The sequence below is a fragment of the Pelodiscus sinensis genome, chromosome 3, assembly GCF_049634645.1.
Source record: "Pelodiscus sinensis isolate JC-2024 chromosome 3, ASM4963464v1, whole genome shotgun sequence".
Lineage (NCBI taxonomy): Eukaryota > Metazoa > Chordata > Testudines > Trionychidae > Pelodiscus > Pelodiscus sinensis.
The window spans coordinates 93065768-93081356 of record NC_134713.1 but is presented as its reverse complement, the minus strand read 5'-3'; the positions used below and the strand labels follow the sequence as shown (position 1 = coordinate 93081356).

Genomic DNA, 15589 nt, shown 5'->3' with positions numbered 1-15589 from the left:
GCTATTTATGGGTGTACGCATGAATCACCCTCAGTTTTTACGGAACACTGTCCACCTCCAGCACATTGTGCCTTTTCTCTTTTTCAAAGGGAATGAGATAGGGAGATAAAGCTCAAACTGTTGGCTATGAAATGTTCCCTGTAACTACCCTGTAAGCCAGATCAGAAGACTCCCCCCCACCATACATCTGTCCCCAGACAGATCCAGTGCCTCATCAGCTTCAGGGAATGCTTCCCCTAAGGAAAGGAAATCTTTGGATTCTGGGAAGACTCTCAAAAAGAAGACTGGACTTTATCTCTAATGAGCCAACTCCAAAAAAGACTGAGTCCCTGTTAAGGTCCCCAGACCCTGATGTTACTATGGAGGCCAAGGATTCTTTCTCAGGTACCATGAAGCCCTAGAGCTCTATGAGCAGAAAGCCCAGCTGTTAGGGCACCTGTATCCTTCTCCAGTAAAAAAGATAAACGCGGGTACCATTGATCTCTGCACTGCCATCAGCATTCTACTCAGCTGTTAGTGAGATTGTGAACCTTAATCCAGTCATTGGTACCAATGCAAACAGCTTAGTGTGGGGTACCTATTCAGCGGTCTGTACTGAGCAAGCAACAGTATCTGACATCTGCATGCCTCAGATCACCCGTCATTGTGGACACTGTCACCTCCAGCTATGGCTGGCACTACCACAGGAGTACTGATACCTGAGGGACCTCGGTGTTGGACAAAGAGGAATCCTTGTTTTTATCAGGTACGAGTGTCTCTTAGTACCAAGACCACCTCCTTGATGTGGCCTTTCTGTGGTACAGGACTCTCCTCCATCTACAATGGATGTCCCCCATGGGAGGATGCAAAGGAGGAGGACTCCCAATCGGTCTCCTTGATTTCTGCCAGGAGTTCTCCTATGTACCTCTTTGGGAAAGGTCCTCAAGCAGGGAGTTCCTGTGTGACACCAAGCATGGTGGAAAGAACCTTGTATGCCACCTCTCCCCCATGGACCTGTAGTGGCCATATTGTGAAGTGTGATCTGCCTATCACCAGAACTGTAATGGACCGCCAGTACTTTCCCTCTGAGAGGCCAGAGTTTCATGTCTTCCCATACCCAGGAGGACAAATGAAAAGGTTACTCTTGAGACTCCCATTTCACCATCATTTCAGAATGATGCTCTTATGCTTCCATCACCTTCCGTAGCTGACAATCAGACAATTTCAGGACCAAATTAGAAAGGTAGTTGACACCCTCCAAATCCACAGCACAAGTTGCTAGTTATTTTGCAGTCTGCAACACCCTCCGGGCCAGCACTACCTATTAATGAGTCTTTTCTGGTTCCAGCTAAGATGGTATGGCAGACACTGATCACTGTTCCACCAATATGGACAGACAAGAAATATCATGTGTCCCTTAAGCATTCAGACTTTTTAATTTTCCCATTCCCCACCAAACTCAGGTGATCATGGCCAAATACACCCTTTCTGCTTATGGTGAGCTTGGGGCATTTATTGAATAGCAGCCGCACAACTTCAGGGAGCACTTCTAGTCCTTAGCTGCAGAGAGTGAGCTATGGGCCACCGCAGCTCTACAAAAGTCTCTAGATACTTGGACATTTCTGCCAGATCCATTTCAATGGCAGTAGCTGTGCACAAAGCGTGTACATGCTGAAGAAATCCACGGTTACCCTATGTTACTTGGGCATTTACATACTTTGAATAAGAAACATTTTAATAGGGCACAGACTGCCCAGACATCATGCTGTGCTCAGTTTTGGAGGTACAGCAGAACTCCCACAAAAAGAGACACTGGTTTCAAAGGAACACAGCCACCCAGCTGCCCTTTATGACCACCCAAACATCATCTAAACAGCAGTTTTGATGGGTTGATTTAGTGTTTGAATTCTCCCACAGATGTGTCTTTTAACCTCACTCTTTGGAGAATGTCTTGTCCATTTCCACCAGGTTAGGGAATGGATCACTGCAGACCAGTGGCTCTTAAAGGTCATATCACAGGCTATACTATGCAGTTTCTGGCACTCCCTTCCATGTCACTCTTCAAGGAACCCTCTCATAAGCGTCTACTAAGGCAAGAGGTGAACTGTCTCTTCTGTTTAGGAGCAGTGGAAGTGGCTCCTTCCCCTTCCTCAGAATACTTCCTATTACCAAAGAAGGATGAAGGTTCGAAGCTGATCTTATCTGAAGCTTCAAATATTCAGAATGGTTACTCTAGCAACTATAATTCCTTCACTAGAGTAAGGGGTTTGGATTGCACATAAAGAATTCTCTAAACTGGTAGAAGGACCAACTCTGTCTGTGCAGGCATCTCTTTCTGTCACCATCCCGTTAATGACTCCAACAACCAGTAACTTCCCATGTTATGATGGGGAGCCAACCTCAGCTCCTTCTCAGGTCAGGGTAGGTGGACAATTCATGGAAACCAGTTTCTACATCAACCTCTACATCAACCAGGAACACTTGTCTCTCTTTCCTGCCAGAGGCAAAACGATCAGGGACATGTCGTGCATGTTTTACATCAACAAATAGGAGGAGCAAGATCCTCCTCCTTGTGTGGTAAAGCTGTAAACCCCTGGAACTCGTGCCAAACCAACTATATCGAGATTTTATCAGCTGCCTACTTTCTGGACATCTGGAATACTGCCACAATGCCCTCAGCTGACCCTTGTCCCAGGACTACAAAAGGAATCTGAATGCTCAGATTTTTCATGGAATGTGCCAGAGATTGATCTTTTCTCCACCAGGAAAGTGTCTTCTCTTCTGTTGTAAGCAGAGGGGAGCTGGGTCACCACTTCTTGGGGGTGATTTTTGAGTATCCTTAGGCAACCCTTTAATTGCTATACATGGAGGAAGAGTTTGTTCCCTGCCTGTCCCCTAATGTACTCTGGGTGCTGAACAAGATCAGGCAGAACAAGCCCAGAGTTATCCTGATGGTACCAGGCTTGCTTTGGTCAAGTAGGTACTCTTACCTGCTTTAGGTCTTTGTCTAACCACCGCTCAGGTTCCCAACTATTCCTCATATCCTGTCTCAGGATGGGAGGGTCCCATTTTTCACCCCAGGCTTGCAGGTGAAGGTGTAGCACACTCATGGTTCACTGGAATACATGTTTCCTACTCAATGAGGATGTAGCAGTCTGATCAATCACTTCCCACTTAGGTAAATGGCTAACCGATCCTACATGACTTCTCCCACTTAGGAGTCTCAGATAGGTCTAAGCGGGCTCCTGTTTCTACTTTAAAAATGAATGTTGCGTTGTGTATCTGCCCGTTATGAATCTTCAGGTGCTCATTCCACTCTTCCCCCATGGAACGAGAGTGCATTCAGCCAGATTGCAGGTGACATATACTGCATTTTTGAAGAATACCTAGTAAAAGAGATTTGGAAAGCTGCTACATTAACTTCAAAGAATTATGTCCTACCACATGCCGTCGGAACCAGTACAGCATTGTTTTCAAACTTCTAAGGATGCTGCTCAGAAGTCATCTGAAGTGGAACACTGAAAGGAACACTACTCAAAGAAGAAGGAAATGTTGTTCATCCTGTGCAGGACCTGTAGTTCTTAGAGATATGTGTGCTATGTATGCTCCACTATCCGCCTTTCTTCCCTCTGCTTTGGTGGTTCTTTAGGGGGATAAGTGAGCAGAGAAGGAACTGAGGGCATTTTGCCTCCACATCCCTAGACAGCCTCAATGTCTACTCTGAGAAGGCGTAATAGGGCATACACACAAGTTAAATTGACACTGCTAGCTAGAAACTTCCAATCAAGGGCTTGAGGCACATAAATATCTGAAGTGGAGCACCCATATGGGTTCTGTATCTCAAGGAATTAGTTACTGCACAGGGTGAGAAACATTTTCCTTTTTTTTGTAATACACATCTTCAAAGAGGGCACTAGAATTATGACTATTTCTGCTTTATCTGGGTGTGTGCAAAATTGAGTGTCTTTGTCCAACTTTCTTCCTGGCTTCTAGTGTTTTTATTCATATTTAGCAATAGTTTAGGTGAAAACTAGTGTCTTTTATTCAACTGGATTGCTTGTTAAGCAGCTGACTTTAATTATCAACATGTGAACATTTTAGAAATGTTTAAGTATATCATTTTAAAGTTGCTATGGAAAAGCATTGATCTCATTAAGTGTGTGCACTTTGATCATCTGATCTGTCAGGTAGTATGTGCCTGCTCTTCATATGGCTGCTGCTGCATGTCATTGCAAATGTATCATGTGCTGTAAAAAGGGAGGAGTGTACTATGAATGTCAATAGCTATATGAAGCAAAATGCTATAGCCTTCTAAATGAGAGTCTTGAAATGAGGGATCCCATTGCTTACTTCAAAAATTATATTTCAGATATAACTGTCTGAGTAACTGTTCTATACAGCAAAGAACTTTCTCTTAGATAAATGACATCTGTAAAAGACATACATTTATTAAAATAAGTCTAAAATGGTGTAAATAAACACTACTTAAGATTTTCTGAATCCATTATATAGCTCAGGACACTTTTTGATGTGAAATTGCAAAAAATGCAGTAGCATCAGATAAGTGAGAGGTGAAGGAAAATGTGATAAGCTAAGAAAGAAAATGACATCATGTGATGTACTCACACAAAATTTGGAATTAACAATATATATGTAATCACTTATCAATACTTGTGATCTTACACAGTGATCCTTTGAAAAACTGTCAATTGATATTTGTGCCTCAGGATATTTTATCTCTCTCCTTAAAGATTCATTCAGAATACTTATAAACAGGATGTAATATTTTAAAAGTTATCTCATATCTTGCATTTAACAAAAGCAAAACTCTTACAAGTATCCAAAATGTACCACAGTATCAGACATTTACAGTAATCATTAATGATTTTTCTAAAATCAATTCATAGTATAAACTCCACTTTAAGTGCTTTATAAAGTCTCTCAGTGGTTGATTTAGACATCAAGGAATATGGCCCCTCGTCCTGTGTCTTAATTTTCCACCCATCCCTGAAGAAAGCATGGAAAATGCAGCAACAGAAAGTTGAGGAGAGAGAGAAACTTCCATTTTTCATTTCACATCTACCAAATATTACTTCAGCCATTTCTACAACACTATAGGTGGAGGAAGACCAAAGTGGCTTAATTTCAGCAGCGTCTCTGGCCGAAACAATAAAGGTATATAAACATAGCACATGGTTCACAGCTTTTACAAACAAAAGAAGCCTCTCTCTTGCTGCCATAAATCACACTAACAGCTCCTTTCTTTTGATGATTTACCATGTGCCTTCATGTAGGTGGAAACTGGAGAGAAGGAAACACAGCAGAAGGTGGATGCTTTTTTTTCATTTATATCTGGTTGTTGTTGCCTGCTATTGGTAGCGTTTTGAAGCTTCTGTAGGTTTTGTCTGAATAGTGGCTTTTGTTCTTATTATTTTATCTCCTTGTTTATTTTTTAAACATTTATCGATCTGAAGGTCCTTTTTGGTTATTGCTGATGCTTTTTTTTTTTTTTCATTTTGCTTTTTTGTATGTGTGTGGCTTAATTTCACAGAACAATTCCTTGAGAGTAGACGGGGGAAATATTTATGTCAGACATAGCAATTTAATGTTGGAGGTTTGTATAACATAAGGAACACTTTCTATTCTCATGGGCTGCCAGGCTGCATGGGATGGGAGGTCACCTGCAGGCTGTTATGGACACAGTGCATGAAATGCATGGGGAAATGCAACATGGAGATGCATGTAGTAAATTTTAGTTTTTCCATAAATGAGCAGCTTTTAAGTGTAAATATGCCAGAAGTTTTCAAAGTGGCAATTGGGAATAATAGCCCTGTTTAGGTAAGAAAAAAAATTAATAGGACCATTAATTATCTTGAAATGGAATTTTTACTTGCCATAAACTTATAACTTTATGGGTACCCCATGTAGGCTGTAGTTTAGGCTCTCAATATTTTTTGTTTGCTTTTCTGACACATACACTCTTGAAATATGAGGTTGTATGTTCTGGAGGAAAAAGCACAGATTCCAATGCTAGGAGGGACCATTATGATCAACTAGTCTGATCTCCTGTAGAACAGTGGCCATGGAACTTCCCAAACATAATATTTAGATAATGTCTTTTAGAAAAACTATCATTTGAACAATCTTTGCTAAAATTTTAAAGATCATGATTTAAAAATTGTCAGTGATGGAAAAATTCACCACAACCCAGAGTAAAGTGTTCCAGAGCTCATCTGCCTCACTGTTACAAATATACTCTCAATGAAAGAAGTGGGATGTTAAGAGACGGGTAATTGGCTATCATCTAGTCGATACAGTTTGTATCCAGAAGCTACCCCACTGCAGCTCTGTAGTTTAAATGTCGAAGGAGCCGAGCATACAGGCAGCCTGTCTTGTACTACATTTAAACTGCAGAGTTGCAATGGGAGTAGTTCCCAGACCCGGCGTGAGCCAGAACTGAGCTCGGCTTGCTCAGTCCTGGCTCATGCCAGGTCCAGCAGCCCTTCTCTGCAGAGGGACCTCTCCCCCTTCCCCCTACAGACAGGGGCTGCTGCTGGAGCAGCCTGTGTTTGTGGGCCTGCCACAGACAGAGGCTGCTTCGTGGCAGCCTCCGTACCCCCGCCCCCATGCTGCTGCCTCTGATAGAGGCAGCAGTGCAGGAAGTGTGTGTGTGTGGGGGGGGAGAATCATCACCATGGAGACAGTGCTAGGGGAAACTGGCTTTTAAGATACTCCCTGTGTATCAGAGGCAGCTAGGGGAAGCAGGGGGCAGACTCAACTACTTGCTTCTATCTAGGGATGTAAGTCCCTTTTCGTGAATTTCTAATCCTGGCTCTACCAGTGACCCACTTTATAGTCTTAGGCAGATCGCTTAGTATTCCTGTTTTAGTGTTCTCATTTTGCAAATGAGAATAATATTTATTTTCTAAATAATTAATTTTAGCCAAAATTAGTGTTTGTAACTGGCTTTCAATTTGGAGCACTATTATTATTTTTTTTTACTGTTTATTAAACTGGAATATATTATCCCAGTGCTTCTCATTACAGTCAGTGTGGTTTGGTGGTGAATAACTGAAAGTAAACTAACAATTTGCACAAATTACATAGAAAAAATCCTATCCTATGTCTGTTTAGCCTTGCCCATCCAAATGGGGCTATCGGGAATTCCCTCTGTCACGAAAGAGCTTTTATTTAATTACTGTTGTATTTATACAGTAAAATGAAGATTTGTAGATTATAGTAACCTGACTAATACATTGTTGCTTTTGCCAGCTTTTGATAACTGTTCAAAATTTACTTTTGCATAATTTACTAAAACAATGAAAGCATGTTCTGCATAACCTTGCTCTGAACAAGTCCAAGAAATGTGCCTGGTCTCAAGCCACAATAATTGTTTACAGCAATCCATATAAATATGTCATGGGCTTCAGTTGTTTAATATCACTTCAGTTCTATGGAATTGCTTTGATGTATCCTGTACTTCTTCCACCAAGTATTAAAAAAAACTTCTTTTTGTTTAAACCAAAAAATTTTTAAAAAAATCTCTAAATGGATTTGTAAAGTGTCATATTTGTACTAAAATTAATTTTAGATGAAATCATTGGCCTTGGTCCTGAAAAGACTTCATGATTTTGATGTTATGAAGTCCAGGACTTTGACAGGGTTCGAAAAAGAACTAGATAAATTCATGGAGATTAGCTCCATTATTAGCCAGAATGGGTAGGAATGGTGTCCCTAGCCCAAGGGTGGGCAAAAGGACCTTCGCGGGCCAAATCTGGCCCACCAAGTGGGTTGATTCTGCCCACGGAGGCCCTGCTACTCTCCCACCCCCAGGCCAATTAGGCCCTGGGGGCAGAGGAAGCACATGAAGTTTCCTCCGCCCTGCCAGGAGCACGTGGTGCTTTTGAAGCACTGCACACTCCTGGCAGGGCGGGAGGAGACTTAGCATGCTCTCTCTCCCCCAAGCCCTGATTGGCCTAGAGGCAGGAGGAGTGCGCAAAGTTTCCTCTGCCCTACCCCTGCCCTGCAAGGAGTGCACAGCACATTTAGGAAATGGATGATAGGAGAGATTGAAAATTACCTATTTCTGTTCACTTCCTCTGAGGTAATGTACACTGTCAGAAGGCAGACACTGGAATAGCTGGACCTTTGATCTAACACAGTATGGCCATTCTTATGTTCTTATGACTGTGATTGGGCCTATTGACTTCCCTGAGGCTATCTGTAATGCGTAAAGTTAAGCACATGCATCCGGGATCTTGAACTAAATGTTTAGTGTCACATTCATTTTTTTACACGTCTACTTCAGAATTGACATTAAAGCAAAGTGGAAGCTGATTAATTAGTATCACTTTCTGATTTATATACACTAGAACAGTTCTGCATTATTAGTGTTGTAAACACAGCAGAGGAATACTTTTAAATCCTAGCCAAAATGTTTTAATAAAAATTCAGACAAATGTTTCATATGTAGCTACATAAATCCTCTTTTTGTGAAAATTAAATCTTTAAATATTAAACATTTAAATACTGTCACAAGTCCAAATATTTTTCTTAGTTAATGTAAGTCCTTTAATTTCATAGTACATTATGGGCCTCAATTCTAAACTTAACCACTGGCTGTTGAACTGTATATTTTATAAAGTCAATTACTGAGGTCTGTGTTTTGCATACACAGAGTAGCTTTTTTTTTTTGTAAGATGAGAAATGTTATGAAGCAGAAGATTTTTTGAAGTATGTAATTTGCTGCTCCCGCATAAAGCCCAAGTTTTTAAGTTATATGACAGTGATGTCTTAGACCTGTTGGGGAAATGAAGTCTCTTCCCAAACCAGACCTAATGAGGAGGTTGCTGCCTAATCTCAATCTCCAGGCCTGTTTCTTCACACTGTAGTCTGGAGCAGCAATTTATAGCTCTTTGATCCAAGTCGCACAATGCAGGGGGTTGATGGATCCTTGTAAACATGGAATCTGTAACTTACCCCCCATTGTCACCTCCTGTACTAGTTAGAATGGGGCTAGCTCAGAAACTCTTTTTGGTATGTAGACATGCAAAACTGTTTCTACATGGTTGTTCCACTTGCTATCCCAGCTTTCAACAGAAAAAAGGTAAATAGCAACCCTAAACCCTGAGCCTGTACATAATTATGCTCCTGCTTATCTTTAGAAGCAATAAGTATCCCCTTGATGTTAATGGGACTATTCGTGTATGTAAAGTTGAAGCATATGCATAGCTGTATTCGTGATTTGGACTCAATACAGTATCCACAAGTATTTTGAGAAACATATTTACATATCTGGCCATTCTTGTTTTAGTGCTACATACTTCCATTATCAAAGCTAACAACCTTTTGAAATAATTATTTCAAAAACTTAGTATCTTCCTAATGAGATAAAAATAGTCCTTTGTTTACTGATCATTAACGGTGTTATTTTTTCCTGTACAAAAAGTTGTAATAGAAATGCTATAGGGTGCCCCTTGTTCCTAAAAGGAAATTAAAATCTGAATCGTTTATGGTCTTAATCCTTATTTTAATGTGCCCTAGTAAAATGGCTCTTGAGACACAGGGTACTTTTCTTGCTTTGGCTTTTTTGAACATAAGTTTGCTTTTGCTGTTGTGTTTTGTCCTACTGTTTTTTTACATTGCACATTGCTAGGACCTTGATAAGACCCAGGACGACTTACTGAAACATCAGGCTAGCATTAGTGAACTCAAGCGCAATTTCATGGAATCCACACCTGAGCCACGCCCCAATGAATGGGAAAAGCGGCGTATCACACCTCTGTCTCTACAGACACAAGGGGTATGTCATTGCAGACACTTCTCAGCATGCATTTCCATACAACTGTTTAGAGAATATAATGTATGTAAAATTGCCCTCCTATATTAACATTTTCTTTTGTGTGAATGTAATATTTTTCTTTATACTAAATACCCATTAACATACTTACTTTTAGTCCAGACTTTAAATACCTTGTTTAAGCTTCAGTATGTGAGCATAAGTCAAAATAAAGCAGTTGAAACAAGACAGTTACAAGGATTGGGCCGCCTTCTGGTTTAGGACTGTTGTTCTTACAAATTGGTTTTACAGTGGCTGTGAAATTGTGAAAGAGGTTTTTGTCCTTTACTCTGCTTAGATAGTTACAGATAAAAAGCTCTCAAACTCATGTTTAAACTTAGTTCAGTAGGAACATACATGTTTGATAATGTCAAGTGTTTTTCAGGCTGTAGGATGGCATAATTCTCAAGTTGTGTTCCCTTTATGACCACTCAAAGACCGATGGCTACTTTTTAAAAGACTGTAAAAAGATTGATGATTTTCAGTATTTCATAGCTCTTAATAGACAGTATCTTGAGCTAACAGTTTAGAATGCATTGTTTCCAAGAAATGTTTTTGGCCAAAGAACTAGACACACAAATTGTCACATTTCAAAAAGCTTTGTAACTGGTTTTACAAAACATAAAATAATTTGGGGTTTATAAAGAATAAATTACTGCTCACAAATATATTCTGCTTTAGCATTTATCAATCTGTCTATAGACCTGACCTAATTTTTCCTCTGATAAGTGAGTGTGCTATTATCACTCTAGGAAGTTTAATGGGTTTTGAGACTACAAAAATGGGGAACTTTTAAAATTCCTGCAGGCTACAAAAACTGTTAAACACTGTCAAAAGATTTCTTCCATATTAAGGCCCCGACTCAGCAAGGTATTAAGCATATTAAATTTTAAGCACATGAAAAGTCCTTGTAAAATCAGTGGATTACTCCTATCTTTAAATATCTTACTGAATTGGGTCCTTGGTGGCTAACATGGGGAAAAAAATCTCCAACAAATCATTAACAGACTTCTTACCTTAAAAAGAAGTTAAGAGTCTGATGGGTCTTACTCACGAAAGCTCATGATGCTATAAAATTTTTTGTTAGTCTCTGAAGTGTCACAATACTACTAGTTGTTTTCAGTTTTTTAAGTTGTTAGCCTACATGGTCAGTGCTAAGATATGATTATTCAGACTCTGCAAACACTACAGTATACTTGTAAAGAAAATGTATAGCCTCCTTTGTGATACTCCAGAAATGTGGATTGATTTGTTGTCAGTATTTTGCTGATTAATCTGCTTGCTCTACCGCAAAAGAGACTACATATATTATATCAGTATGGCTCATTTTATTTTGTGTATGTGTTTTTGTGTCAAGTGAAGGTAAAGCTAGGTGTTACATATCCCTCTATCTGCATACTCCTGTTACCTGGTATGTGTGTGCTGCTCTCAAGCCAGTTTGTGTCAATGTTTTGTATAATTGTGTGTGTCTGTCTCATCATTTGTTGATTTATGTTGGTTTTATAAAAACCAAAAATTTCCAAAAAACTTAATAGAAAATAGGAGACCACATTTTCCAAAGGAAAAGGCTACCTGTGAAGGAGAATCAATGGACTGCTGTGACGTGGATTACTAAGGCAAAAACAGAAGAAACTTATAAGGTGGCTACCTTCAAACCTTCAGCTTTTTTAATTATTATTATTATTATTATTATTATTATTTATTTTGTTGTGATCTGAATTAGCCAGAGCACTTTAAAAAAATAGTTTAAACCAATAAAAAAACAACTTTGAGGTGTTTAATATATCCATATAAGATCAGTGCTAGTTAAACCAAGGCGTTGATCTCTGTTATCAAACTGGCTTTAAAGTTCTGAATAACTAATATTTTTAAAACACAACAAGAAACGTAATATATTACATTCTGTCATTGAAATCATGTTAACTTTATTTGTTTAGGATGACAGAGAAACATGCATTTCAGTAGCAAAATGCACTTTCTGTAATTGTTCAACACTCTACAGAGAATACATCACAGTTATGTGATTACAGCAGCCATTCTGCAGATCAATAATGCCAGGGAAATAGGTTCATTCTGAAATTGCCCTAGATCTCTCTGCATTTTACCCTTTCTCTAAATGAGAAAAATGATTGTTCTCTTGTTAAACACATTGAAATCTATTGATGAAAAATGATGTATAAGAGCTAAGTATTACTACTACTACTTCTTATTATTCATTATGAAGTGTCATGCTACTGATCAGATTTACCTTTGATTTGTTTCCAGCTAGAAACTTGGAATCAGATTATAAATAAATGTTGTAAGCCTTATTTCAGTAATATATAATGTATAAAATATTTGTCTGTGTTGTAAATTATATCAACCATAGGGAACTTTCCAACCTTCTATTAATAATGACATCTGCTTTGGGCCTTAAAATAATGAAACAATACTGCCTATTTTTTGGAGGAATCACATACTCTTTTCTACTACAGCCTACTTACTTCCATGTTATCGTCCTTATAGTATTAGGTGGGTCAGTGGATTATTTAATCTTGTTCCAGGGTTGATGAACTTCCATAGAAATTTTTCAAGACTGCATTAAGCCTGTGGGTATATACTTGTAAATCTAAGGAGAGCACTACTTTTCCTTCCTCATTGGACCAGTGGAGGAGAAGTACCACTGAAAATACACACCAATTACTGGTATTCTCTGTCTGAGAGAAATATGTTACATTTGGTTAATGCTTTTTGTGCCACCATTCTTTTCATTTTACAGCATCTGTGACTTAATATTCTTATGAAAGAAAACTATAGTTATAACTATTTTTTGCCTTGAACGTCCAGTATCATCATAGCCATTCTTTTTTTCAAACTTAATAAATAAAAACCCAGTAAAGCTTTTAAACATTGATTCAGATTAGTTTGTTTTGTACACTTAGCTCAAAGGATTATTTGATGCTAACAGAGAGCATATATAGAGGATTACTATTGTACCGTTTTTGTATTTTGGTAAAGCCTTCCAATTTTAGGTATACACTGACAATAGTAAAAGTCTGCCAACTTTCTCACCAACTAACTCAGGGGTTGCCAACCCATTTAACAAAGCAAGCCAAAACAGCAGTGGAAGAAATGCAAAGAGCCACACCAGAATTGACAAGAACCCCCCCCCCCCCCCCCCGAACAGAATTGTCAAGCAGAAACAAAAAGGAGGCTGCTTCTTTAAGATGGCCGCCATCTTGGGCACCATTTTTAAAACCCCGTAGCACCGACCTCGTAAGCATCTGGGGGGGGAGCCAGTGGGGTACAGGGGCTGTTGAGGGGGTGCAGGAGCGGCTTCGTGAGCTGCACTTTTGGGGGGCAAGAGCCTCGTGTGGCTTGCGAGCCGCGGGTTGGCCACGGCTGAACTAACTGGTCACACTGCAGAAAAGAGCACTTCCAACCCTAATGCCAATCTGCTTGCTTTCATCAGTTATGGCTACACAGCAAAAGCTGTGCATGGGCTAGTTTACTGAAACTTGCTTAATATAGTGAGCATGGGTAGTAATATCAGGATACATAGTGTGGTTTGTATGTAGCTAGTACAAGCTTGATAAAGCCCTTGGATACATATTTTGTTCCCTAACCTGCACTGAAGCATGCACTATACTATCTTCACTATTATTTTGTAAAGCTCCAGTTATCTGAAGAAGTGGGCTGTGCCCACAAAAGCTCATGATACCATTTACATGTTTTGTTAGTCTATAAAGTGCTACCAGACCATTTGTTGTTTAAGTTTTTCACTATTCTTGTTAGCTGGATTCAAGGTTGCTCGGGTGGATTAGCCTATGCACAGCTTTGTGTGAAGATTACACATTCAATCACAAAGCTATCTAAAAGGGCTACAAAGTTGGTGGTATAGTTTGACCCTCTCTAGCCCATTCTGAGGTCCAGCAACATCTGTGATTTGGCATGAATTTAGTTAGCCAGATGTTCACTTGTCATGAGTGTGGTCAAGTTTCCTGTGGTCCCATAAAGTTTGTTTAGAGACATCAGTCCTGGCTCTCCGTTTTCTGTGCTGTTATTTAGCTCTGATTTACCCCCAATGTCTTCTAAGAGCCCAGTAAACTAGTGGAAGTGTTGGTAAAGCTGCTAGACAATATTGACCTCCTGTGGTCCAGCACGTTCTCTGGTTCAACACCAGTCAGGTCCCAAGGGTGGAAGACTAGAGGCTCAATCTATAGTAAACTGCAAACAAATGGTGTCTATTTATGTGTACATACACACTGGCTTTAATACTGTATGTTTGTCAACTCTGATTTGCTGAAATAAGTGTGCGGTAAGAATATGGTTGACCAGGCCCACCACTGAAAGGCAATAGAGGCAGTTGCCCCAAGGCCCAGAGATTCAAAGGGTCTCAGAGCTCCTGGCCACCAGTGCTGCTACTGTGGCAGCTGAAGGCCTAAGCCCCTTTGAACTGCTTCTAGAGCGCTGCTCTTCACGGCTCTGAGGGTATAGGGGCACTCCGCAGTCTAGGCGACACTAAGGGCTGACTACTCTTGGTCCTGCCTCTTCCACCTGAGGTCTTGCTCCTTCTGGGAGGCCCGGAGCTGGGCCCCACACACACATTTTGGTCCTCAGTGGCTGTCAGCCCTGCTGTAGTTGTGGGATTAACCCAAAGATCATGAGCCCACTTGTCTGCACAAATATAGAAGTAAACAATTCTCAAGGTCGTTGGTTGTGTAGCTGAACTTTTGTCTAAACTAGCCAAAAAAGAAATCGTAACTTCCCCCCTATAAATATCAAACACAATATTAGGGTAAAATTAATCAACTTTTATCCAAATTTACCTTGAATTCCTTGAAAGTATGCTGAGATTTTATTATAGGAGATATATAGGAGTCTCTTTTCTCCCTCTTTTCCTTTTTTCCTCATGTCATACATGTAGTATGTGCAGCAACACAGTTTACTGTATAGTGTTTTGAGTCTATAACACAAGTTCTTTGTGTCCACATTTCATTCTAAAAATATTTCTTTAATGTACATCTTCATCCTAAAGTGTACTTTAGGTTAAGGCATATGAGGTCCTAAGCTAGAAATAATTTTGCTGTGGTCAATAAATTCCAAATTTGTTCTGTTTCCCAGTAGGGATGTAAGCGAATAGTTGACTACCCACTAAACATAATCTTCTTAGAAAGTCGAGTGGTCACTTGACTAGTCACTTATCCCGCCCTTTCTGCCTCTGTCAGAGAGAGGCAGAAAGTGGGAGGGTGGGGGTAGAGCAGGTGCCAGTTCCAGATGAGAGACAGCTTAAAAGCCGGTTCTCCCAGCACCGTCTCCGTGGAGAGCAGGGTAGCACTGTCTCTACTGCTGTGCCTCTCTCTTTGAAATGTACAAGAGCCGCCCGCAGCTCTTGTACATTTCAAAGGAAGAGGTACAATGGAATAGAGAGCACCCCTCTTAGGGTATGTCTAAATTACATCTCTCTGCCGAAAGAGAGATGTAAATTAGGCAAACAGAAAGTGCAAATGAAGCGGGGATTTAACTATCCCATGCTTCATTTGCATAAACGCATCACAGCGGTCTTTCGAAAAAGGGTATTTCGAAAGAGAAACCGACGTCTAGATGTGGTTCTTTCAGGAAAAAAAAACTCTTTTCAAAATGAGGCAATTATGCAAATGAAGCATGGGATATTTAAATCTCCACTTCATTTGCACTTTCGATTTGACTCATTTACATCCCTCTTTCGATAGAGGGATGTAGTTTAGACATACCCTTATTGACTAATGGAGTAGTTGATGGAAATTCCATTAA

The 15589-nt window shown here is 39.9% G+C and overlaps 1 protein-coding gene across 19 annotated transcripts in view; it reads left to right on the top strand.

Annotated features, from left to right (window-relative positions):
- The window catches only part of EPB41L2 (erythrocyte membrane protein band 4.1 like 2), a 285231-nt gene that overhangs the window by 242970 nt on the left and 26672 nt on the right, over nucleotides 1-15589 (top strand). For 10 of the 19 annotated variants that reach the window (XM_075924159.1, XM_075924162.1, XM_075924169.1 and 7 more), the window contains 3 exons: nucleotides 5531-5593; nucleotides 9635-9781; nucleotides 11353-11457. The exons of 4 other annotated variants lie outside the window; for them this stretch is intronic. In XM_075924159.1, the coding sequence (XP_075780274.1) occupies nucleotides 5531-5593; nucleotides 9635-9781; nucleotides 11353-11457 (315 nt within the window). Of the gene's footprint in view, nucleotides 1-5273; nucleotides 5307-5530; nucleotides 5594-9634; nucleotides 9782-11352; nucleotides 11458-15589 lie in introns of all 19 variants that reach the window. 5 more of the 19 variants (XM_075924170.1, XM_075924171.1, XM_075924165.1 and 2 more) reach the window with 2 other exon arrangements.